The sequence below is a fragment of the Pipistrellus kuhlii genome, unplaced genomic scaffold, assembly GCF_014108245.1.
Source record: "Pipistrellus kuhlii isolate mPipKuh1 unplaced genomic scaffold, mPipKuh1.p scaffold_m20_p_20, whole genome shotgun sequence".
NCBI classification, from domain to species: Eukaryota; Metazoa; Chordata; class Mammalia; order Chiroptera; family Vespertilionidae; genus Pipistrellus; species Pipistrellus kuhlii.
The window spans coordinates 16328422-16355727 of NW_023425516.1; the positions used below are offsets into that span (position 1 = coordinate 16328422).

Consider the following 27306-nt stretch of genomic DNA (forward strand, 5'->3'; position numbering starts at 1 on the left):
GTAGACAAAAAAAGGAACACAGCTTGATCTGGAATATAATACAACAAAGTGTAAGAATTCTCACAATTCAAAAAGACAAAGAAGCCAATTAAAAATGGGCAAAGGTTTGAATAAAAATTTCTCCAAAGAGAAATGAAAGGTATCCAACATCATTAGTCATTAGGGAAATGCAAGTCAAAACCACTTCACAACCACTAGGGTGGCTATAATAAAAATCCAGACAATAGTAAGTGTTGACAAGGATGTGGAGAAATTAGAACCTTCATACATTGTTGGTGGAAATGTAAAATGGTGCAATCATTTTGGAAAATAATCTGGCATTTCCTCAAAAAGTTAAACATAGCCTTGGCTGGTTTTGTTCAGTGGATAGAGCATGGACCTGCAGACTGAGGGGTCCTAGGTTTGATTCCGGCCAAAGGCACATGCCTGGGTTGCGGGCTCGTACCTAGTAGGGGGCATGCAGGAAGCAGCCAATCAGTGATTCTCTCTTATCATTCATGTTTCTATCTCTCTCTCTCTTTCTGAAATCAATAAAGAAATACATACATATATATATATATATATATATATATATATATATATATATATTAAGAGTTAAACGTAAAGCTACCATATGAACCAGAAATTCCACTCCTACATATAGAAATAAAAATATGTATTCACATACAAATTTGTACACAAGTGTTCATAGCCAAAAGGTAGAAACAACCCAAATGCCCATCATCTGATGAATAAACAAAATAAGGTAATACCCATACAATGAAATATTATTTTGTCATAAAAAGGAATGAAGTACCAACATGTGCTACAACATGGATGAAACTTGAAACATTATGTTGTATGAGAGGCCAGACTCAAAAGATCACATGTTGTATGATTCCATTTACAGTATATGAACTTTCCAGAACAGGCAAATCTACAGAGACAGAAAGTAGATTAATAATTGCCAGAGCTAAGGGAGAGAGGAATGGGGAGGAGTAAGGGTACAGATTCCCTTTTTGGGAAATGAAAATGTTCTTGAATTAGATGTAATGGTTTGATGATTGTTCAACTTTGTGAATAAACTAAGAACTGTTAGATTGTATGCTTTAAAAAGGTAAACTTTATGGTATATGAATTAGATTTCAAATCAGAAGACAAAGAAAGGTAAATATATATTCCTGCCTCTGCCCATGATGTTCAAATAGTTTTGTGAAGGTCTAATGAGTGGTGTTAAATTCTCTTTTTTGTGCTTTTTCATATTTTCATTTCCTCAAAATGTGTCATAGATTTTTAATCAAAAGTTTATACTCATTCTATGAAAATTCTAAAAAACACAATACAACCACATATTCCTGGTTTATTAGCTCAGCTACCAGGACTACCGTAAGCCTGAGAACCCTCTGCCTGCCACCCCCCACTCCTCTCTCTGTACCACTGCCTTGTCCCACCTTGCTCAGGTTAGTGAGCCCTGAGCATGTGCGAGAGGCCACCAGAGGCCAGACAGGTGTCTACTTGTGCCCCACCAGGAACTTTAGGGTCTAACATGGGAGAGCCAGGAAGAGGTCATGTCACTCAGAGTGAGGAGAGTCACCCTAGGAGAGCCAGCAGCTGCTTGGCTCATGCTCATGCTTGGGAAAACTCAACTTCTCATTTCATAGGATGTTTCATAGGTGAAGTAAGGGAGAAAGCAAAACCTTTTCGAACTTTATCAATTGTGAATTTGTTCGCTTCATCTTTAATGTCTTCAATGGTAGGAAGGTAAAGGTCTCTTGGGATGCCACCATTCTCCTCGTAGAGGAATTCAACCGTCTGTCGGGCAATGTCCACCATTCCTAAAAAATAAAACAGCACTGATAACTCCCCAAAGAGCACATGATCTTCAGGCCAACCATGACACTGACTTATTTCTAGAATGAAACAATAAGAGAATCTTTCAAACACTATTGGTGGTGCCCTAGCCAGTTTGGGTCAGTGGATAGAGAAAGGGCCTGCAGATTTGATTCTGGTCAAGGGCAAATGCTGGGGTTACAGCTTGATCCCCAGTAGGGGGCATGCAGGAGGCAGCTGATCAATGATTGTCTCGTCATTTCATTGATGTTTCTCTCTCTCTCTCCTTTCCTCTCTAAAATAAATAAAAATATATTAAAACAGTCCTAGGCAGTTCAGCTCAGTGAATAGAGCGTCAGTCTGCAGACTAAAGGGTCCCAGTTTTTTTTTTTTAATTTTTAAATATATTTTATTGATTTTTCACAGAGAGGAAGAGAGAGGGATAGAGAGCCAGAAACATCGATGAGAGAGAATCATCTACCAGCTGCCTCCTGCACACCTCCTACTGGGGATGTGCCCGCAATCAAGGTACATGCCCTTGATCGGAATCGAACCTGGGACCTTTCAGCTGATGCTGTATCCACTGAGCCAAACCTGTCCCAGCTAAAAGGTCCAAGTTTTGACTCTGGTCAAGGACACCTGTCTGGGTTGCAGACTCGATCCCAAATAAGGGATGTGCAGAAGGTAGCCAATCAATGATTCTCTCTCATCATTGATGTTTCTATCTCTATCTCCTCTCCCTTCCTCTCTGAAATCAATAATAAATATTATATATATATTTAAACAAAAACAAAACCACTGTTGGTGGGAATTGGGAATATGGTGCCTTTTGGGGAAGGTAATTATAAAGAGTCTACCAAATTGAAAATACTTAATGCGTCACTTCCAGGAATCTCTAATAACTCCCATAGAAACACACTAGTGTGCAAAGAACACTCTGTGCAGCATTGCTTATAAAGAAACAATGGAAATAACAAAAATATTCATGAACACAGCATGACTAAAAATGAAAGGTCATTATGCAGTCATTTCACTTTAGTTAATGTCCTTTTGTTCACAAAAGAACAAACTAGGACAAATGGAGAAAGAAGAAAGTAAGGGTAATGTTTTCCCCCTCATTTTTGTATGAATATGATATTTAAAAAATACATTTTTATTGATTTAAGAGAATAAGGGAAAGGGAGAGAGAGATACATCAATGATGAGACAGATTCACTGACTGGCTGCCTCCTGCACACCCCACACCGAGGATTGAGCCTGCAACCCAGGTATGTGCCCTAACTGGGAATCAAACAATGATCTCCTGGTTCATAGGTCAATGCTCAACCACTGAGCCATGCCAGTTGGGCGTGAGTCTGATTTTTACTACAATAAACACATGTTGTTTAGTGAAGAGAGACAGAGCTACATAACTTCCATCCAGGACTGGAATCTGCTCTGTCTTCCTTCCCTGGGGAGAACCTATCATTATGTTCAATAGCACAGCCACTACCCTATATAATAAAAGCCAAATATGCTATATGCCCGGTTGTTTGGTTGATTGTTCAAACAATCAAAGCATAATATGCTAATGATTTGCTAAGGCCACTCAACTGCTTGCTATAACGTGCACTGACCACCAGGAGGCACACAGTTGACCGGTGGACCAGTAGCCATGATGTGCACTGACCACCCGGGGGCAGATGCTCCAATTGGTAGGTTAGCTTGCTGCTGGGGTCTGGCCAATTGGGACTGAATGACACAGACCAGACATGCCCTGGGGCCCTTCCATGGTCCCTCCCAGCTCCCAACCTCCCACATCCCTCTCCAGCTCTGATCGTGCACCAATGGGATCCCTCAACCTGATTTGCACTAGTTCTAGAATCCAGGACTCCTTAGGGGATGCTGGAGAGCCAGTTTCAGCTGACCCCACAGGCCAGGCCAAGGGACCCCACTGGTGCATGAATTGGTGCACTGGGCCTCTAGTTAATTAATAAACCAAGTAAATAAATGACCAGAGCCTTGAAGACAATTACACTGTAGGGAGGACAAGAGTGGGGACAAGGGTATCCCTTTTCTGTAGCTGCCTTAGCTCCCATACTGCTCAAGAGATTGTGGGTGAAAGAGTGGGTGCTGACAGCATCTGCTTTTAAATGAGCCTATTGCCATTGCATGTATCTACCATTCTTTCACTTATTGGCCTTGCTGTGATGAAAAGGGGCAGCATTGTCTGAGCACACTTTAGAAGGGGGCTGAAATTAGAGAAGGATGCTTAGAGAAAGATGTATCAGACAGAATAAGAAATGGGCCTAGTATTAGAAAATTACAGAAAAATGAATTTGTCACATTTCACAAAGGAATAGAAGGTAGGAGAAAAAAAGACTCTGCTGTCTACTAAACAGGAATCCGGGGACTGGGGAGAAGGCCAAATGAAACTAGAACAATAAAGAGATGACTTCATTAACCTCCCATGGGTTCACCCTCTCAGGGGTGGTCTTTGGGCCCCATGAGCCATCTCCCTATCCTGCCCATCCTCCTTCGGCTTTCTGCCATGGCTATATTGAAGGCTGTTGTATTTGGCAGGTAAATGTTTCAAGTTTAAATTAATATAGTTCCGCTGGTTGGCCATGGTCATACAGATGAATCCCAAGAGAATGCTTGAGCAAGATGTATAAGGGCCCAAAGGCCCTCAAGGTGAGTCACTGGTCTGGCTCTGGTCCAACAGCTGCCCTTGGATAATCACATTTTCTGTTGTGCTATCTATACTTTCCCTCCTCTGAACTGGGAGCAGAGGAGGAGAGGGCACACGTGGCTATAGACATTCAGGATGGTCCAGGAACAAATGGTAAAAATAAAACAAAAAGATCCTGTACATTCTGTAAAGTCTCTCTCCCCCTATTTTCCTCTCTCCCCAAACATTAAGAGGTGCCAAGCTTCCTGAACAAATAGAGTTTCAGTTTTCTAAACTTAATCCTGCAGTTGCCAAATTAGCTCCAAGTCTCAGCTTAAATCCCGTGTTAGTGGAGGAGCCATGCTGGGCTGGGCTGCCCATGGCACCTGTGCAGTGGCTTCCTGGTCTGTCCTTATGACAATGCAGTTTGTTGTTTCATTACTTGTTTCTACAAGGATATAAGCTCTGAGAGGAGGGACCATCTCCATCTTGTTCATGGAGGATTCTTTATTCCCTAGCACAGGGCCCAGCACTGGGAGCACATGCATGCATGGACAGATATGTGAATGAATCAATGACAATAAAAATGCAACCGAAACAAAGCCCTCCTCACTGGGAAGACCGATGACCGGTGCTGCTGCTTCAAGGCTGCCAGGTGGGAGCTTGGCATTCCTTTTATTAAACGAAAGTCCTCTGAAAGCAAGGTAAGATCTGCTCTGTGGTTGATATAACACAGATATGGTGCTTCGTTCAGATGTTGAGAATGAATGAGGAATAAAAAATTATCTTTTTATCTGTAGGACCTACTCTATCAGGTTATGTTGCTCCTTTGCTTACCACTCTCAAGGCTTCCCATGTGACACAGAATAAAACCCGCAGTCCTTGCCACGGCTGACACTGCTCCCTGCTCCCTCTCCTTCATTTCCTGCTGCTCCTCCCTCACCCTGTCCTCTTTGGCTCCTTGGGCTAGGCCTTATTGCGGTTCCCTCCCATGCTCACTCCCACCCAAGGATCTTTCTGATGGTGCTCTCTCTGCCCAAAACTCTAAATTCAGAAGAAAAGAGAAGAATATAACGAATTTGTCCTGGAATTTAGGTCAGCAGCCCAAGTAGGGCTCCAATAAGAGCAGGAAGCTTTCGCACTATGTCACAAGATGCATGAATATTCTCACAGGTTAAGTCTAAATAAGATCATTCCACTGTCGTGGTCTAAGCTTTGGGGTAGAAACGTGGAGAAACACATATACACTCTTTCTCCCTGGTAAGTCCTGACACCAATGAGAAAAAGGAATTACTCATCTATCACTGGAAATCAGAGACTCAGCATAGAAGTGCCTAAGAAAAGTAAAGGTCTTGATGAAGCCGGTTTGGCTCAGTGGATAGAGCATCAGCCTGTGGAATCAAAGGTCCCAGGTTCAATTCCGGTCAAGGGTATGTACCTTGATTGTGGGCACATCCCCAGTAGGGGGTGTACAGGAGGCAGCTGATCAATGTTTCTCTCTCATCAATGTTTCTAACTCTATATCCCTCTTCCTTCCTCTCTGTAAAAAAAAAAAAAAAAAAAAAAAAAAAAATCAATAAAATATATTGAAAAGAAAAGAAAAGGTCTTTTGGTGGCTTTTCTTTTTGTTTGGTCCTAATCTCAGGACAAAAGAGGAGAAAAGTTGCTAACACGGACACAGTAACTGACTTTTTACACCCTCTCTGCCGCAATGATGACAGAAAACCAAACCAATGTTCCACAGGAGGACAGTGAGGCCTGAAGGGAAAAGGCATTTCTGCATCTCAAAAAGCACGTATTTCACAAAATGAGGAAAAACACTTACGCTTCAGTAATGAGCCACTGTTTGGGGCCACCCCCTGTGCCATTCTCCACTGGAGAAGTCGTAGCCAGGGAGAAAAAAAATCTTACCTTGTGAATCACTGTGACATTCAGAACTATATTAACGGAATACTCACCATGTGTGAGGCACTGTTTTTTAGGAACTTTATCTGAACTAACTCACTGCTTTCTCATATACATGTGAGGCGGTTATCATTACTGACTCCATTTTAAAGGTAAGGAAAGTTCAAGGGCACACATCCGGTAAATAGCACAGCTGTGACTTCAGGACATGCAGCTTCCTGGTACAACCAGGACACTTCACTTCAGTAGTCCACAAACTGGAAAACACTGGGTGAAACTGACAAGGAGAGAAAACCCTGGCAATGAACTCAGGGCCGCAGCGCTGAGTAAAGGTTCAGCGAGAAGACACTGGGAGGGCCGGCCCACATTTAGATGAACCCTCTTTCCCGCTTTCCATTCTGAGTGTCACTAAGCACATCTCTTCTAACCAACGAGTGGTCTCCGCAGGAGAACGTGAAGCACTGACCTAGCTGCAGAGCACCCTTGATCTGGTCCAGGCCCGACTTCCGCTCTGCTTCGTTGCGGAAGCGCCTTCGGATGGTAGGGAACACCTTGGTCTCCCACGCTTTCACCAGCAGGGCATAGTGGTCCTCCTGGAGGAAGGCAGACTCACGATCAGAGAGAATGCTTCATGCAGTCATCAGTCCTGCTCGCACTTACAACTCTCACCCCCTCACAGGCCAGTAAAGGAAACACAGTGTGTGGACCACAACTCACCTTATCTCCGATGCCAGGGGAGGCAACAGCTAGACTTCCTTCTCTCTAAAGCCAACTTTATTGCGGGATTACTATCAAATACTGCATTTTTCTAACACCTCTAGATCAGTATTGAGCCGAAGAGCCCAAAAGCTATTGCTATTGTGTAAAGAAACACTGCAAAGGCACTGTTGAAACCCAATGACATCATTCAAAGTGTAACAATTCCAGTCTTGTGTGCCCGGATCAAAACCATCTCTCCTGGCCTGTCCTGGCCACCAGCAAGCTAAGTGGATGCTACAGGCCTCTTACCTGTGGGATGTCGTCATCGTCATCATCATCACTTTCATCATCTGCAATGGGAGGGGGGTGGGGGTCTGGGCCAGAGGTGATGAAATTCTCATAGCTGAGCTCTACTTTGTAATGACAGGATGTGTCGCTGTCATATTCTGTAATAAAGCACAATGGCAGTGAGTTCCAGGCAAGAGCAGGCTGGAAGAATCATGCACTTCTCACCATGGGCAAATCGGATTCTCTTAATGTATGTGATAGAAAGACTCCTAGTATTTGTAGGGATTTTCAAGTGCAGAGCCAAGAAATAACTAATTATTTATAATTACCCTGAGTCCTGCGATAGGTCTAATGGGTATAATTCAACTCAGGGAAGAATCTAAAAATTTCTTCACCATAAAAATTAAAAAAATACTTAAGACAGTTTGCAAACCAGTATCCTAAGGGCCCAATATGACTCGCAGACATCTTTAGTTCAGAAAACTCAGTTTTATTCAGTTTGATTATGAAAAATTTCAAATAATAGAAAGCTTCCACAATCAGCTTTTTATTCTTTGATGACCTCAGTTTTAAAACAATTCAAAGAAATGATTAACACTTTTAAATGAGGAGGTTTCATAAAAAATTCTGGGGTTTTTATTTCATAAAAAATGGACAACTTTGCAGGCTTGCACTTTCACGTGGCCACATTCCATGTGGCACTGAGTGACGGCAAGTTTCCTCTATGGGGGTGGGAGGGATCACTTTCAAGTCTGCCTTGCTTCCTCCTTATCCCCATTTCCTTTCATTGGGCCAGTTACCCCATTCCCACGGGTACCAGAACGAGCCCAAGTTAAACTGACTAACAGCATTTGCATTCCCAGAATGCAGGGGGGCCCTGGGAGGAGGTGGCTTACGCTGCTGAGGGGTGGCCACGGCGGCAATCCTGCACGGTGGCCCATGAGTGCCTGGGTCTGATGCAACACTGGTGCCAGCATCGTTGTCACTGTCAGATGCCATGGCAAAGGGCAGGGCCTCAAAGTTAGCACTGATCTCCTCTGCCAGGTCAGTGCACAAGTCAGCAGCGTTGCGGTGCGCCTGCCCTTCGGCATAGGCGAATGGGCGGGAGCCAAAGTTAGCTCGAGTCTTGGTGTTCTGGAAAAGACAGCCAATAAAGGATGTTTGCTTATTTACTTATTTTTAACTCCCTGAGGTGACCCTCACCGATGTCAAACCTTAAGAATGGCCCAATGTTCATTATGGGACAGCAAGTGAAACTAGGCCAACGGGCCAGTATAACTGTGTACCTGGCACTAGAGCTTTGTAGAAGCCAGCCCTGCCTACTCTCACCTTGCACTCTCACACTCTTTGCTACACACAGTGACCTTTCTGTTTTATTGATTTTTTACAGAGAGGTAAGGAGAGGGATAGAGAGTTAGAAACATCCATGAGAGAGAAATATCCATCAGCTGCCTCTTGCACACTCCCTACTGGGGATGTGCCTGCAACCAAGGTACATGCCCTTGATTAGAATCGAACCTGGGACCCTTGAGTCCGCAGGCTGACGCTCTATCCGCTGAGCCAAACTGGTCAGGGTCACAGTGACCTTTCTTGTTTCTAATATGTCACTGCATATGCTGTTCCCTTCACCTGGAACATACTTTCTTCCAATTTTGCCCAGTAAAGCATTTGTGGAATATATATACTTCCTCAGGGTAATGGAGACACGATCAGGTTTGCTTGGCATTGCTTTCATCAAGTCTACAATGTGCCAGTGCACTGTGATGACCAGTCTATGCGGCAGCTTGCCTGGTGGCCATGGGTGCCCAGATTAGACATTCTTGCTGGACATGTCTGGGAGGGACTTTCCAGGTGAGAAACCCATTTGAATCTGTGGACTTGGTAAAGTGGATTTCCCCCTCCAATGTCGTTGAGCATCATCAAAATTAAAAGCAGAATTTGTTTTCCATCCCAACAAGATAACCTACCTTTTTCTGGATGTGAACCACAGGCCACATGCCGCCAGAGACGTCCTCGAGGTAAGGTGAGAGGCGCTGCCCACAGTAGGTGAAGTACACCCGGCCCTTGGCTGGCTGCCCCGGAGGAGGTGGAGTCCCCTCTGTTCTCTCCCAGCCAATTCCTGCCACATCGCCTGTGGCAGAGAGCAGGAAATAAACAACATTTCCCCCTCTTACTACTAAATAAACTTCCGAATTGCAACTAGTGTGACAAGGCCACATATCACTGACTATCTTCGTTTTATCCACATATCACTGACTATCTTCGTCTTATTTATTTATGCATTGGTTACATGTGAAAAACACATGAAGTAACCGATTGTATTTAAAGAAAAAAAGTTACTGTAGAAATAAACAAATTTAAAAAGAAAATGTTTAGGAGAAGCAAAACGCCTAGTGTCTGAGTTAAGCTAGCTACCACTATTATACATTAAATTTAGCCTTTTCCTGGCAACCAAGACAAAAATGGAAAACAATGGGTGTGATTTTTAAATGGAGGAATATACATTTTTTTCTTTTTATATGTGGAAGATTACTTATGGCATAAAGGTAAAAGGTAATTTCTTAATAAAGTTGTAGAAGACTTAAGTGATGATCTTAAAATAATTTAAAACTCAAGCCACAATATAACCTAAAGGTACTCCATGGAAGCGCCCCTTACTTACATGCATTTAAGGCATTTTTGCAGGATGCTATGACAACAGAATCCCTGCTGTTTTCTCATGAGGTTCCTGGGAACTGGGATAGAACTTAGAGGCCCAAGAAGAGCGTGTCCCCTATAGCTGCACTCCCACTTCCAGAAGCTGCTAGCACAGGAGCTTTCTAACTAACCTATTGTTGCAAACTCTCCAATAAGTGCTTGAAATTCTGTGATTCTATTTTTCATCATAGGGCCTCATATGTTTTATTATAGATACACTAGGACTGGCTCCCAGTAGGGAATAGTCAGTTCAATCAGAGACGATGCTAAGATGTCCTGTCTGAAAATACGTAGCCAATATGTTTGGCTGCTTCTAATGTGAGAAGAATGCCTCTATTTTGCTACTGCTGGAGCAGGTAGGACTGATCCCAATTTATTACTACACAGATTATTACTTACATGGAGGAAAAAAAAAAAAAAGGAGGGAGGAAAAGATTGTTTGTTTTTTTAAATATATTTTATTGATTTTTTACATAGAGGAAGAAAGGGGGATAGAGAGTTAGAAACATCTATGAGAGAAAAACATCGATCAGCTGCCTCCTGTACACCTGGGGATGTGCCTGTAACCAAGGTACATGCCCTTGACCAGAATCGAACCCCCGGGACCCTTGAGTCTGCAGGCCGACGCTCTATCTACTGAGCCACACCGGTTTTGGCAAAAGATTGGTTTTTAATTGAATTGACTATCTATGTGACTGAAACATCTGGGCAGAATATTTGTTAAAACTGGACCAGATGTTCAGGCTACCAAGAGCAAAGTCTATATTTCCTGTATATTTCACAAATACCTCATGGCTAGTAGTGGATTCTCCTTAAAAAAAAAAAAATTATATATATATATAAAAAATAAAAGTCTAAGAAACCATTATAGTGGAATGACCAGAAAGACTGATTGCTATGATGTGCACTGACCACCAGGGGGCTGAGGCTCAATGCAGGAGCCTTCCACAGCTGACCAACCTCCTACAGCCCCTCCTCCCATATCAGGCCAACTTCCCAGGCCTTTTCCCCCAGGCCGGCTGGCCCCGATTGACCCTGAACTAGGTGAGACTCCCCAATCAGCCCTGATCACTGGCCAGGCTGAGGGACTCCACCCATGCACCTCTAATCCTATTTAATAAAGAGGGAATATGCTAATTGACCTTCGTGTCATCACAAAACTGGCAGTGCCCACAGCCAAGGAGGGAATATGCTAATTGATGCCCCGCCCTCAAAGATGGTGGCTCCCACAACCAATAAGAAGAAAATATGCTAACTGGATGCCACACCCTAAAAGATGATGGTGCCTACAGCCACAAGATGGCAGTGCCCAGTCCTCTCAGCCCCACCGGGGCGGCAGGTGCACAGCTAGGCTGGGCCTGCCTCCAATCATGCACCAGAGGGGGTTACCTCAGCCTGGCCTGCCCCCTCTCACAGTCCAGGAGCCCTCAGGGTCTGGAGGCAACCTGGTGATCCGGGGAAGGTGACGCTCCATCACACCTTTGCTGCTGCTACTGCTGGCAGGGCAAACCTTGGCCCGCCCTTGTTACCTGCACCTTGGGCGGGCCCTGGGCGGCTGGGGGAGGTAAGGGGATTGGGGGACTCTGGAGGCAAGTGTGCGGAGCAGCTGGGCCCACCCTCAAGCAGGCCTGGCCTTGCCATGCACCTGCCACCCCGGCAGGGCTGAGGGGACTTGGCACTGCCATCTTGTGTCTGTGGGCACCATCATCTTTGAAGGCAGGATAGTCAATTAGCATATTCCCTCCCTATTGACTGTGGGTGCCACAATATTTGAGATGGCATGAGGGTCAATTAGCATATTCCCTCTTTATTAGATAGGATATATATGTGTATATATTGTTGATTTCAAAGAGGAAGGGAGAGGGAGAGACAGATAGAAATATCAATGATTACAGAGAATCACTGATTGGCTCCTTCCTGTGCATCCCACATTGGGGATTGAGCCTGCAACCCAGTCATGTGTCCTGACTAGGAATTGAACTGTGACCTCCTGATTCATAGGTTGATGCTCAACCACAAAGCTATGCTGACTGGGCAAGTTCTCTTTTTCTGAAGCTATTTATCTGCTCATCAATAACAAATTGATGAAAGACCAAACTTCAGAGAGAAGTGAAATCTCAGAATTTTCTTATGATGGAGGAACAAAAGTAAATGTGACTCCTAAGTTACCCCCAGGAGGCTCTCCAGGGGTCCTCAAACTTTTTAAAGTGGGGGCCAGATCATGGTCCTTCAGAGAGCTGGAGGGCCGGACTATATGAACTACTAATTCCCTACTGTAACACCTCGGCTACGCTCACTGCCCAAAAAACCTGGCGGGCCGGATCAGACTCCTCTGCGGGCCGCATGTGGCCCGCGGGCCGTAGTTTGAAGACGCCTGCTCTAGACAATGTCCTTATAAAATGATAGGGTTGGTGTACACTAGAGAACAATGACAAGTATTTCCTTTTCACTACAAGACAAATTGACTGTTTCCAGTTGCTAAGTTTATTTAGTTTCAGACCTACAGAAGGTGGGAAAGAAGCTCCTGCTGCACTCACCAGGAGAGAGAGTCACGTCTAAGCGAACGCTCTTCCACTGCAATAAACTGGAGCCATTGTAGTGCACAGCCCGGCCATTGCTGGAAAAACAAGGAGTCAAAGACAATGCTAACCCGCCAACACGGGGTTGGGAAGTAGTGCGCAGGTGCAGGGGATTCGGTGGCATGAGAGTAATTAGAGAAATCCTAGGAGCCATTCTCATTCCCTAAACATGAACATATTTTCAAACAGTATTTTACACATTTTGGGGGTTAGAGATTAAAATGATATTACTTTAGTATTAAAGCACTCATTCCACTACTTTTTTTTTTTTTTAAAGTAACAGCAATAGTAGCCACTTACTTGTGGAAAAGACAAGTGCCCACTGGATTAGTCCAAGCCCCATCTCGTTTCTCTGCTTCTGTAGCAAAGCCAAAGGAAACTATTGGTCCAGTGTCGTCATCAGTATCTCCATAGGAAACAATTTCTATTTCCCAGTAAAAAGATGGGGCCTGAAGAAACACCAGAAGTGGGCAGACAATCAGAGAGCTGAACTTGCTTTTTCTCTCAAAGTTGAAAGAGGCAAAAGCCAGTATGTCATGTGATTTCTCACCTGCACTGGCAGTGGTGAGGTGGCGTAGATAAAGGTGCCCCGGGGCAGACCGCCCCCGGCGCTGGGGTCAGCCAGGAAGGTGACGGATGTCAGGTGCGATGAGAACATGCAGGCTCGCACAGGTGGGAACACTCTCGAGGCGCTCCAGGTTATCTCTCTGGGCTGCATTGGGGAAAAACTCTCACTCAATAGAATTGCAAATACAAATCCCTTCACTCTCTCAAAGAAGAAAAATATTCATTAAATAACGATCTCTTTTTAACCAAAGGGAACTTTTCTTTATTTAAGAAAAGCAGTCTCCTTCCCTAAGCCCAGTCCTGCTCTCTCAAAATAATTACTTGTAACTCTTTTAACTGTTAATTCTGATCTTACTTCTATATTTCTCCTTCTATGCTTATGACACTATTTTTAATATCCCGTTAAGACATCATTTATCCTCTATTATGACAGAGAGGTTTCAATTCTCACTGACCTACTTCTCCTGACACACATGTACAGAACACAGGTCCTCACCCCTCATCCTCCCAGTGCAGTCATAGGACAAGTTCTGGTTCAATTGGTATTCAGAATTTATATCAGCTCAAATAAAAAAAAAAAAAAAAGGAGTTTTATGGTAATACTCCCTTTCTTCTTGGTTAAATTAATTGCCTAATTTTTTCACTTTCATAGTTTTTAATAAATCTAATCATAGAATTCCAAGCTTTTCTATCAGATGAAAGCATATTTTTAAAAACCCCTCCATTTCACTTTTATTCTAAAGAAAGAACTAAAAGATTCATGTGAAGGTGAGCTTGAAGGACATGCAGATCACTATCAGAGCAAAAACTGGAAACCATATGGATTTGCAACAAAAAGAGCTTGAGTGAGTAAACTGAGGCACAAGTATAATATATGCTGGACTATTCAGTTTTTATTAGTTGGTGTGGAAATATACTCATCTATGGAAAAGGAAAAGCTAGACACAAAACTGAATGGACTGCAGAAGCCCATTTAAATAGAAATTATAGGCAATCGGAAATGATGAGGTTTCCGGTGACATTACTTTTTATATATTTTTTTAAGCTTTTGATTTTGAAATAATTTCACGCCCACAATACTACTATAATTTTTATATACTCTTACTATAATGCATTTATTTTTTTGAAATATATTGTAATTCATATAACATATAATTTACCCCTTTAAAGTGTACAATTCAATGTTATTTTAGGATATTCACAGAGTTGTGCAACCATCGCTACGACTTAATTATAGAAAATTTTTGTCCCCCTTAAAAGAAACCTTTGCCCATTTGTAGTTACTCCCCATCTGACCCTCCCCCCAGCCCGTAACAACCATCAATCTGCTTTCTGTGTCTATGAATTTGCTTGTTCTGGGAATTTCATATGGAATCATATAACATGTGATCTTCTGTGACTGGCTACTTTTGCCTAGCATAATGTGAAGGTTTACCCATATTATAGCATGTATTACTGCAGCATTACTTTTTAAGGCTGCATAATATTCCACAAATGGATACATCACATTTTATGCATTCATTCATTAGTTGATGGACATTTAGGTTGTTTCCATCTTTTGGGCTATTATGAATAGTGCTGCTAGAAAGTCACAGATATAGCAATTGTTAGTATTTTGCAACTTCTGCTTTTTAATCTCGCTCTTATTCTCTCTCTACATAGTCTTATTTTTATGAGATCAGCTACAGATCTAACATTTTTGAAAAAGTGTTCTTTTTCTGTTGTTGATGACATTAAAATGTACAAGTTAATGAGCTCTGCTCCTCTAATGTAATTCTTCCATATTCAGAATGACAAAAACAATATGCTTTGACATTCAAAGAGGACAGTAAGTCCCTGCAGAATATACACCTCCAAATGGCTTTCAAATGCTCAGTCTAAATTCTACTGAAGCGCTAGTTGGCATTTTCCATGTCCAGCGCTGCGGTCAGGCCGGCGGTGTGGTCCTGCGGGCTCACCTGTCTCCGGTCAGCCTGCAGGGGTGGCGGTGGGGGCCTAGCACAGTCCCGGTAGAGCATCCTCAGCCGCTCACACTGCACCTCCACAACTGCCAGTCGCTCTCCTGGAGGGGATACATCGAATAAATGAAAACGAGTCTTACAACCCCCAAAAGCGCTCCACCTTTTTTGGAGAAGGGTCAAAGCAAAATAATGCTTGCAGAGATGATTCAAATCCTAACAAAAGAGCAAATGCCCTGAGACATCTTTGCCTAATACACATAGCTTAGCAGCAGAGCAATGTGGGATAATGAGGAATGACTGTGTCATGGGTACAAGGTTTTTTGGGGGGAGGGAGGATGGAAATGTTCTGGAATTAGAGACAGTAGTAATGGTGGCACACCTCTGTGAATATATTAAAACCCACTGACCTGTACACTTTTAACTGATAAAATGTATGGTAAATTAATTATAACTCAATTTTTAAAAAAAGATGCCTTAGGAGGAATAAAATGAAATCCAATAAAAGTAAAACAGAATTGTTTAGGATAATAGCAAGAAAACTTTATTGACTTGTACCATAGCTATAGACACCAACACAATGGAAAATGGAATTAGGTATGGATTAGAAAATGGAAGGGAAGTTGAGGCCAAGCACAAGGGTCAAAGTGGAGGCAGGAGTGAGGCCAGGCCACGAGGTGTGCACTCTCTGTCCTTTAACTACACCTGGAAGGCACAAGTCCAGATCTGTTTCCCACTGGACAAGTTAAAGAAGGAAACTATGTAGTTATAGGATTGGTGGAGTCCATTACATAAATGTAAACTAATTACTCATAAAGGGCCCAGCTACTTTTGATAAACACTTTTTATTAAGCTGCCAGGCTGGGTCTCAGGGAAGGACTGTCCACAGGGAAGCCTGACAGCACAGGAGAGGCAGGCTGAGGAGGGGGGTCAGGGGAATTCAGAGCACTGTTCCTTCAAGTGAGGGATGAGATCCGCCGACAACCTACAATTGTGACTTTTGGCTAGAGCTTGGACAGCATTTTAACATGCTTCCCAGGGATCCTATGAACTTTCAAAGTTTGAGAAAAACCTTTGGCTCTGGGAATGTGTGTATTTAGGAAGAAGAGGAAGCAGCTGAACCTGAGAGAGTCTGGCTTCTGTAAGAGTACAAATTAAAACTGAGGACTTTTTTTTCGTTTCTTTTTCTTTCTTTCTTTTTTTTTTTTTTTCAGTTTTAAAATTTGTTCCCTATGCTATTTCAATCAAGGGATCAAGTTAACTTCTCAGGGATATTGCTTCATGGGAAAAAGTTCTGTTGTGCTCTTTTCCTAGATCAGATGAAATTAGATACTCTTTCCTTGGATCAAAGAAGCTATACAATTTTGATATGACTTAGTTAATATAATGGCAAATCTGCTGCTTAATACATCCCAGATAAAGTGAAATAATAGAAGGAATTCATTAAAATTTTTTTCTTAATTTTAGACACTCAATATATTGTTGCCTATAAATGTTATAACATTTTCATATATGAAATAAAAAAATATCAACACATTTTAAATAATCCTATATAATAAAGAGCGAATATGCTAATTAGGCTGGATAACGAATGACTTTCCAGAACAACCTTCCAGAACGACCAGTGGGCGGGGCTGTGAGGCTTCGAGGCAGCCGGGGCTGCAAGGGCTGAGCCCTTGCACAAATTTTGTGCATCGGGCCTCTAGTTAAAATCAAAATCAAAATCAAAGAATTTTCTCTTCTACCTATCACCTTGAATCCTCTTTATTAAACATGATTTCTTTTAAGCACAGTTTATGGCTCCTTGTAGGATGTGAGAATCCCCTGTTGTGTTGCAAAGTAACCCAGATGCTAGGGGTGGGAAGAGTTGTTTTTTATAGGTAAACGACCGAGAAGTCAACATCTTAATATTATACAACATAAAGTGCTATTTTACAATATAAATCGATAAGCTAATAGTTTTCTCTTTTGTAGTACTTCTCATATGTTTCTTTCCAACCTTCTGTTACCACAGTTATTTTCCAGTAGGAAAAAAGGGTTAGGTGGTTATTAGTAAAACCATTTGAGATCACTGCTCTAAATTATTATACTTACTAGCCTGTGCATTAAGTACCAAAATTAATTTCACAAATGAGTCCTCTTTATTTCATAAAATATATAAAAGAGGATACTCAAAGAGCCCTATAGAAAAGCAAGCAATTAATTCAGCAAGTTATATGCTTGCTAAAATCATTTTAAAATGTCCTATATGCAACCTAAACTGAGAATGTTAAAAGGGAGAGGCAGGGAACAAAGGACCTAAAATTTAGTATAACACAAAATTATGGGCAAAAATTAGTCACAAGTAATTTCACCCAAGAAGTCTAGCAAACTCCTTTCTTCTATTATATTTTTCTATTCTCAGGGTCTCTCTGAGTTTTAACAATAGTCCCTGCCTCCACAGCACTATGCTTATTAGAGAAAGGAGATTTGAGAAGTAAAACAGATATAGAATGAAGACTAATTAAAAAGCAGAAACAGCCGAAGCCGGTTTGGCTCAGTGGTAGAGCGTTGGTCTGTGGACTGAAGGGTCCCAGGTTCGATCCCAGTCAAGGGCATGTACATTGGTTGCGGGCACGTCCCCGATGGGGGTTGTGCAAGAGGCAGCTGGTCGATGATTTCTCTCATCGATGTTTCTAGCTCTCTCTCTCTCTCTCTTCTTCTCTGTAAAAAATAAATAAAATATATTAAAAAAATAAATAAAAATAAAAAGCAGAAACAAACCAGTAAAAGTCAAATGTGAAAAAGGACAAAAATTCAAGGACAGAAATAAGATTAGTTACTGAAAAAGCAAATGAAAATGAGAAATAGTAACTGATATGAATAAAAATGGCTAAAAAAAAAGCATAAACTTAAACTATAAAAAGAACTATTAAGGAAGTGAAAGATTAATTTCTTCCTTATAGTTCATGAGAATACTAGCACTAGAACACTGAGGGATGAATGCCAACCTAATTGGGAACAATTTCATACAGGATCCAGTTATATCCTTGGGGACCAGCATAAACTTTCACTTAAAAACACCCAAACCAACAACCAATTTACAGGAAATTTGAGGACAAAGGGACATATTAAATGACACCACTAGGATACAATCGGCAAAATCCAGACTGTGGGAAACCTTTCAACAAATAAATTGCAAAGGGGAAAAAAGATACTAAGGGGAATCAATATTTTAAAAGAAATTTAAAAGACATAGAAATAAATTACAGTATATGAACTTTGCTTGAATCCTGATTCAAATAAACGTATGTAAAAACAAGTATGACTTTTTGAGAGAATTAAAAAGTTGAACAATGACTAGATATTTAATAATATTAAAAGAATTACTGTTAATTTTTTAGATGTGATCATGGTATCGTGGTTATTTTTTTGAGAGTCCTTATTATTTTAGAGACACATACTAAAATATTTATGGAAAAAATAATACCTAAGAATTTGCTTTCAAACAATCAGGAGGGTACAGCATGGATGAAACAGGGTTGGCTACAGGTGATAACTATTGAAACGAGGTGATGAGAACATGAGGGTTCATTATATTAACCTTCCTATTTTTGTATCTATTTAAACTTTTTCATACATACACACACACACACACACACACACACACACACACACACAGATGGATGTCAGTGCAAACTCCTGATTTTGAATTCAAATGTAGTCAATCACAATAGTCATAAGGTATGTGCAGCCCAAAGGACCATTCATAAATAGTTCTAATAGGGAAATAAAGGCAATGAATTGATATGAATGGAGAAAAAACCCACTTTGACATGGCCCTAAAGTTAGACTGAAAAATGCTGATTTCCTATATGATATACACTGAAAGCTTTTTATTTCCATTTCTAGATCTGGGATGAAAGTGAATTGTGATAAGTATTGTCTGTAGAATCCAGCTGTTTGATGGCTGTGTGTATGAAAACTGTTTAATTTTCATTATCAAGTAATGTGCTGACAAGACTCCATAAGATAAATACTTTCCATAACAGGTACTCACCAGCACTGCATTCCTGGGCTACCAGGTTTAGAACTTCAACAGCTGCTGGGCACTGTTGTATGAATTCTTCACAAAATAAGCTGTCTTCTAAAAGCTGGGCCATGACCAGGCATGCTCTTAATGTTAAAAGATTTACAATATTTCAAAGTCATCAATGTTCATTCTCTAAAAAGTCAACTGTGAAAAACATTTCAATCAATTTTGTCCCCCAATTTACAAGGTTCAAACTCCCCCTTCCTCTTGCATTTTTTCTGAGCTGGATTGGTTTGGAAATTCTTAAGTAATTTATCTTTTCCCACATGGTAACTGCTGACACTGCACGGACAATCAGAAAAGGGAAAAATGGTTGTCACCTCCATTAAATGGAGACACAAAGTGCCAGGGGAGAAATTAGAGTTGTCTCCAAAAAGCATTTCCTAAACTGTGCTGCATGGGAACAAGCGGAATCCAAACACTTGGAATATCTGTATTTTTCTGACTCTCACCTGAATCAAAGTACATATGAAAGCTTTCTGAGAAGTCTCATTATCAAAAGCAAAACTTGTTTCTCTTGCTTAATGGTAAGTTGATGTATTTGCAGGAAAAGACTGCTCTTCTTTCCAACACCAACACTTGTGGCGAATTCCCTAGCTTTCTCATTGTCAGTCTGGACAATGATGAACTAGATATGAACTAAAGTAGACTTGTACCATTTAAAAAAGGCAAAGTGACAGAGGAATTCCTGTGAGAGAACAAAGTTCCTTTACCAAAGCAAATCAGGGGAGCCTTCATTCTATATGTCACATTTTGATTATTTTTTATTTTTTCAAGGGAACAGCTAAACTTTATTTCAAAGTGCAGAATCGGACCCGCCGAGCCTGGAGTGCAGGTGCTCACCGAGGACCTGCCTCTGCGGCCTACACCACCTTGGCACGGGAGGGGATCTCTGGAAGGTGCTCACCTTGTTCTGATTTCAGCCAGGAGCCGAACAACTGCCATCACAGGAGCTGACCCATCTCCTGTTGCAGGAAGTGAGGTATGAATAGAGAGACTTCCCTCCTGAGGAAGCAACATGGACTGGACTGCCTGTACTACCTTCTCAGTAATGGACAGTTTATGAAGAGGCAATGCCTGATGGTGGTGGGGGAGGGGCATGGCAAAAAGTTAAATTCAAGTAGTTAGTTTATAAGAAATGAGGGTGTTATTATCTGGAGTTAATTCTCAAATTATCAGTTAAAAAAATAAAGTCACCATACAGAAAATTACAAACTAGACCAAAATAATAAAAAATATTATACAATGAAATATTTCTAATCAAAGAATTGCATTTTGGCATCAAGTTAACAAATTTCACACAAATGTGACTATTAAGTAATTATTCCCAATATATAAATACACATCATGAGTAAAATTCAAGATAATCAAGTATTTGCACTTCTGTACTGTGCACATTATTCATTATAGTACTGTTACCATTTGCAGTGACATTTTATAATGCATTTAAAAATCACCTTACCTCTGATCTTGGAACACAAAGTCTAGACAATGGAATAGTCAGTGTGTCTGATGCTTGCGAAGTCTTTCTACAGTCTATGGGTGGGAATCTGACTGTAGCTATACCTTCCTGTTCGTTGATAGAAGCCACTACTCCGATGCTTCCTGATATTCCTCTGCCTAGAACCTAGAGACACAGATGGATCAGCACCACCTACCAGCTCCGACAGTGGAAGTAGCTCTACATGTGACAAATGGGAAGAGTAAATTCACAGCTGTCATTAGGGCATTACAGTAACAGTTGATTATAATGCTGATATCATATAATATCAGCAGTTATTATAATACAAAGTCCTGAACATGAGTTAAAATATCAGGCCCTAAAACCTTATGTCAAGGTGGTTACAGTATGATTTAATCTCAATTAAATCTCAACATTTCAATTGTAAAATACTGCCAACACTAAAGACACCATAGGACGTAAGTATTACAACATCACAGTTAACAACATATAATAATGTTCTAATATTCAGTCTGCAACACTGTGAATTAGAATGCATTTCTCAGATTCCTTATTTAGCTTGAAGGACCAAGGATTTTACCCAACAGGTGGTCAATTAATCAATGGATGCTTATAGGCAGAGCAAAACAACAATATGGGGAGATGGAGGCTGATTACCTGAACCTCAGACCCTATCTTGATTGTCTCTTTGAAGCCTCCAAGCGCACACAGCGCAGCGACGGCCTGGCGGGCGATTCTCTGAAGTTTGGCGAGTTTTCTACCACTACTGCTTCCGTTTTCCAGAATGCTTTCTGCATATTTCCCCAATTGTGGAATGTACATCAGTGCCCGAGACAAAACCTAAACATAAGAAGCAGTCCATGTAGGAGGAGCTGGAGTTTTGGTCGTTTTGATACTAAGGGTGATGAAGAGTCTACAACAGTGACTGGGTTTCACGTACTGAAGTAACTGTGGGTATGGGAGGCATGAAATAACTATTAGGGTAAGACCCCTGGCATTCCTGCCATATTTGCCTAAGGTAGTTGGACAGAACTGGAAATAAACAACCTCAAAATATTGGAGAAACAAACATTGTATTAATAAAACCCCTAAAATAAAGCAAAAATTTATCTGAAGGAAAACCGTCAGAGCATACTGCCTACATCTCACACCCAACTACCTTTAGGACATGGTACATAGCGTCTCTGAAGGATGACTATGGGAAAGGGGAAGTGATCATAGAGCTCTAGCTACACTGGTAATGATGCGTTATTGTCAGAGCGCTCAGAGGCCACCGTAAGACTTAGCCAGTACCTTCACAAATGCAATAAACAAGGCTGCACAATTTCCTAATGTTGGCAACACTCAAACACAAGCAAGAAAGAGAATCAAGGGGTGCCATTCTTTCTCTAAGAACTCTGTCCTGTCTTCTCCAAGATTAGAACTGGTGAACAGAGTTGAAACCACTAAATCAAAGCAAATTTGAGGGGGAAACAGGAAGCAAGTATAATTGGCCCATATGGGAAATCTCGCTTTTCTAAAATGTCCCTTGATAGGAATGAATCAAAAAGAACCCTCGTTTCCTTCCTTGGTTTAGCAGCAACACCGCACTGACCTTTTCTGCTGTTGTGGTCCATATCTGAGCAGCATTTGATTCAGGGGCCATTAGCAGGCTGTGCAGCAGGGCGATCACTTCTGCAGCCATGCTGTTTGCCACATGCCCACTGATGAAGGGTCGGACAGGGTCAGTCCTGCAAGTGCCAACAGGGAACATTGTCAGTGCCCAGTGCCATGGTTAAGAATGTCAAGAAGTGGCTTTTATAGTGTTGGTGTCAAAATTCACTGACTGATAAGAAGAAAGTTATCATTAGGAAGAAATCTTTTTGGTAACTAAGACTCCTCTGAAACAATGAACCTTCGATTTTGATTGTGCAAACCTAGGGATTGAGGAGACCACCTGTAACTGCACTGCTTGCAGGCATGGGACTCCTGACAAATGCATTCACCCACTCCTCTCCCAGAAAGAAGCTAAGTGTACAGCAGGGATGGTGGGAAGTATTGTTTGGAAGAAGTAAAGGCAGCAAGGCCAGAGTTCATTAACACTCAAAACTGTAGCTAGTGTTTGTGCTTGTGACCTTTCTCAGAATAACAAGCCTCTGAGAAAAATTAATGGGCTCAGCTGTTCGAGCATCATCTTGTGCACCGAAAGGTCGCTGGTTCGATTCCTGGTTAGGGTACATACCCAGGTTTTGGGTTCAACTCCAGGTCAAGTTGAGTATGGGAGGCAGCCGATAGATGTTTCTCTCTCCCTTCCTTTCTCTAAAATAAGTAAAAACACATTAAAACAACAACAAGCCCCTGGTTATAGGTGTCCTCTCAGCCAGGAGTGCCTCCCCGTTTGCCCATCACAACCTCAGGTGGTATTTTAAGCCACCAGTTCCCATTTCCAGCAGGTCAATTGGTGATAAGGAATTAAAACTCTAAAAATAAACCCACCACAAAGTAAATGTGAAAAGAGAGTAGATAGGCTCAACCCTATAAAAAGACTTACCTCGCAAGCTCAGAGTTCCTCTCGCGGCAAATGGAGGTCTGGGCAGTTTTCTTCTTGTCGCCTGTGGACAGGCCACTCACAGTCTCTGGGTTGACCGACTCCACAGGTGGCCCAACACTGACGATGAGGCCTGACTGTGCCCACTTGGTTGCTTTTCGGAGAGCAGCAGCGGCCTCTTCTGTGACCACCTCGCAGCAGCCACCCTGCAGGGCATGGAAGACGCTCTCGAGATCTATGTCACTCCTTTCATGATTAAACTCTGTGAAATCTGTGTGCCCAGCTACCAAACCAACCCATTTTCAAAATTTCATATATTAACATATTGTTTAAGGGAAATTCCCCAAAACATCCTTTGTCCTCACCTAGAGGGAGAAAACTATTAGTCTTCTAGATGTTTTCCATGCACATTCTCACTTACATTATCATGGATCACTCTATACACAGTTTTTCCATTTATTTCTATCAGTTATCAAAATATCTGAATATATTCCTATATTGGTATAAAGAGTTATCTGACTCTTTTTGAGAGTTGTACAGTATTTTATCATATGAATATAACAATTTTTAAAATTTTTATAATTTAAAGCTGTGGTTGTCAACCAGTGGTCCATGGACCACTGATGGTCCATGAGGTCTGAAAGGTTGGCAATCACTGATTTAAATAATTGAGGTACAGCCCTAACTGGTTTGGCTCAGTAGATAGAGCGTTAGCCTGCAGACTGAAGGGCCCCAGCTTCAATTCCGGTCAAGGGCGCCTTGGTTGCAGGCACATCCCTAGTAGGGGATGTGCAGGAGGCAACTGATCAATGTTTCTCTTTCATTGATGTTTCTAACTCTCTATCCCTCTCCCTTCCTCTCTGCAAAAAAATCAATAGAATATACAATAAAAAATAATTTAAAGAATTGAGGTAAAATTGACATGCAACAATTTTTTCAACTAATCCCGTATGTATGTGTACACAGATCATATTTGTTACTTACAAACAGAACTGTGAAGACCATGGTTTTCTCTGGAAACTGGAGAATGCCTTTGTACCCTCACCTTGACAATAATGGGTATTATCCAACTTTCTTAACTTTCCCATCAGCCAGGCGAAAATGACACATTACTGTTTTTATTCCTTTCCTTTATTTATATATTCCTAGAGGTCCAATGCACGAAATTTGTGAACTGGGAGGGGCAGCGTGTACACGCACACCGTAATCCAGCCTGTGCCCTCTTGCAGTCCAGGAGCCTTTGAGGGATGCCCGGCTGCTGCCAGTCAGACATGCTTAGCACTGCTGTGAAGGCAGGAGAGGCTCCACCACCGCTGCTGCACTTGCCAGTTGTGAGCCCTGCTCAGGGCTTCTGGCTGAGCAGTGTTCCCCCTGTGGGATCGCACTGACTACCAAGGGGCAGTTCCTGCATTGAGCGTCTGCCCCCTGCAGTCAGTGTTTGTCATAGCAACTAGTCATTTAGCTGTTTGGTTGATTTGCACATTAACCTTTAAATATATAGAAGGATGTGATTTGTGAGCCAGGGCATATTTTTATATTTTGATGGGCTATTCATCTATTATCGCTTTAAAAGTATTTTTAAGCTGTAAAATTTTTTTTAACAGAGCTAAGAAAAAATTTGTACATCAAAACTAAGGGTTCTCTTTTACATTTCAACATTAATGACAAATTGGTTTTGACTACTTCTCTTGAAAATGGACTCAGTTAAGCTACTGACTTTAATTTCTCACTCTGCCTTGTGGGAACTTAAATTTAAAAAAAGTCTTGTGAAAACCTGAAGCACAGCAAATGTGCTTTAATTGTGGGCCTTGTCAGAGCAGGTGTCTGCATATCAGGGTTACCTTGGTCATGTCTCGATCCATTTTCACAACTTTCTCCATGTTGGCACCAGTACCAAGTCGGAAGGGCCGTCCTTCTGAGCTACTGAAAAGGGGAGGGGAGAGAGACACCAACATTACTGGCTCAGTTGAAGGTGGGGCTGCATACCGTGGGGCCCTCCAGCAATGGTCAGGCCACCATTACAGGTTTTTAAAATGCACCATTAAGACTCAATTTTTCCAAAAGGAAATGATCTTATGTTGCTTAATTATAGACTTGAAGGAATTAAAACAATAGTTGTTTTTAGAGTTTAAGGATAATTAAAAACCTATGTGAAAATGATGCACAGACTAAAGAGTTGAATGAAATTGATAACCTAACCTGCAATAAAGAAGGCCGAGCACACAGGGGACACTCAGTAAGTGATCTGAATCCCCAAGTGAGGGGAATTTTAACAACAGCATGGATTCAATGCCTTGATGTGAATGAATGGATCTCCCTTTTTAATAATTCAGCTTCCTCTGCCACCAAACTTATACTATGATGTTTTGCAATGCTCAAGACATCTGTTATAGAGATTTCTTCATAAGCACTGATCTGCCCTAGACCTGCTTAGTTTATGTCAGCAGCCTATTACTGTTTTCAGTTGCCACGATGGCAGACAAGGGACCCAAATATGAAGATGAAACCGTTACCAAATCATGTAGAGCAGGTGTTTATGACTCTTCCATCTGAGACATAAACACCTATTCTACAGGCCCTTGTGCTCTATGGCAGGCCTTCCCATGTCCTGGATCCTACTAACAGGGCCCCAAAGGCTTGCGGTCATTGGACAGTAATGACATATTTCTACTTCTTTGAGCAATCATATCATTCATACTTCAATGAATAAAACCTCAAAATAGTTTATCTTACTACAGCTCCACCCCTCAGTCAATGGCATCTTCAAATTTACTGATGGCTGAAGGATGCCAGTAACATTGTTTGCATTATTCTTTCTCAAAGCCCAAGGCACACAGTAAATTCTCCATCGAACACAAACAGTACATTGTCAACAGGGCTTTCGCTCTGTTGGGTTTGGAGAGACAGAACTGAGCTGTGGTTAATTGTGAATAGAGACCCTGCGTCTGCCTTTCAGCTCAGCTTGTTTTTCCATGTGTAATGACAGGGATGACAGTAGCAGTGATTGCGTCTTAGAATTGCTAAGAGGGCTGAGACAGTTAACATATGTAAAGGGCTTTCTCAGCATAGGGCCTGATGACATGTAGCTATTAAGTCCCTGTTACCTTAGTAACGGCTGGAGAACTTCATGGGATGACTGGTCCTCCCGCTTGTGGATGAAGATAGAGAGCTTGCCATCCACTGCTTCACTCTCTTCTCCAGGATCTTTATCTCCTTTTAAGGAATTTTTGGGACTGGTTTTTGTCAATGTGGTGTCAGGTTCAGAAGCAGTTGGAGAAAGAACTGTCTGACATCCTTTAAGCAAACAGAAAAATTGCAAAGTTGTTTGTGCAGTGAGAACACTGGTTTTGGAATCTCTCTTCCTCCCTCTCTCCTTTCTTCATCTCTTTTATCACGAAGCACAGCTGCCACTGTGGACAGGTGAAAGCTCGTGTGAGTGCCCACAACGGCAGTGCCAATTCTCCCGCCCCAAAGTTGCTCACCTGGGACCACGTAATCTGCCAGCTTTGCTAAGAGCAACGAGGCAATCTTGGATGCGGGGTCGCTGGGATCCTCCTGCTCACTGTTGAGGGAGGGGACAGAGTAGCTCCAGGGTGGGAGCTCCACGTTCCCACAGTCTTCTACGCTCATTAGCGGGAGTGCCGCCCGGCACAGCTGAAGGATGATAAGGACCAGCTTTGGAGATGGGCGTTGGTCAAGCAGCAGGGAGAGGAGTTTGGACACACAAGCTGGCTGGCTTAGGATGGCTTTACCTATGTGACTCCTGAAAACGAAGGAAGAAAGGTACAGGATGCTGGGAATGTTAATCTATAGAAATTCAGTAGCAAGAGGTCCCTACCTAAGATTAAACCAATGGATCACTTCAGAAGACCTGGATTTGGAACTGTGCTTTGATGGTGGAGAATTGAGGGGTTTTTTTGTTTTTTTTGTTTTTTTTTGTAATTATCTGATGAAAGCTCAGAATTCACCAATAATACTTAAAAAGAAAGATTTTTAAATATTCCCTGATTCCTGATGCTTACTCACTCACATGAGATCCTATAGTTCAGCATGATCACAGAGCACCCCACCTAGGAGCCTTATAGTCATCTTT

The 27306-nt window shown here is 41.8% G+C and overlaps 1 protein-coding gene across 16 annotated transcripts in view; it reads right to left on the reverse strand.

Annotated features, from left to right (window-relative positions):
* The window catches only part of HECTD4 (HECT domain E3 ubiquitin protein ligase 4), a 155477-nt gene that overhangs the window by 31310 nt on the left and 96861 nt on the right, over window positions 1-27306 (reverse strand). For all 16 annotated transcript variants that reach the window (XM_036448774.2, XM_036448766.2, XM_045585623.1 and 13 more), the window contains 18 exons: window positions 26696-26976; window positions 26318-26507; window positions 25055-25136; window positions 23217-23419; window positions 22281-22416; window positions 21344-21526; window positions 20687-20851; window positions 20132-20301; window positions 19192-19307; window positions 15153-15256; window positions 13178-13339; window positions 12928-13076; window positions 12586-12665; window positions 9319-9482; window positions 8248-8485; window positions 7373-7509; window positions 6831-6957; window positions 1677-1814 (listed from right to left, as the gene is read on the reverse strand). In XM_036448774.2, coding sequence (XP_036304667.1) covers window positions 1677-1814; window positions 6831-6957; window positions 7373-7509; window positions 8248-8485; window positions 9319-9482; window positions 12586-12665; window positions 12928-13076; window positions 13178-13339; window positions 15153-15256; window positions 19192-19307; window positions 20132-20301; window positions 20687-20851; window positions 21344-21526; window positions 22281-22416; window positions 23217-23419; window positions 25055-25136; window positions 26318-26507; window positions 26696-26976 — 2825 coding nt within the window. The remainder of the gene's footprint in view (window positions 1-1676; window positions 1815-6830; window positions 6958-7372; window positions 7510-8247; window positions 8486-9318; window positions 9483-12585; window positions 12666-12927; window positions 13077-13177; window positions 13340-15152; window positions 15257-19191; window positions 19308-20131; window positions 20302-20686; window positions 20852-21343; window positions 21527-22280; window positions 22417-23216; window positions 23420-25054; window positions 25137-26317; window positions 26508-26695; window positions 26977-27306) is intronic.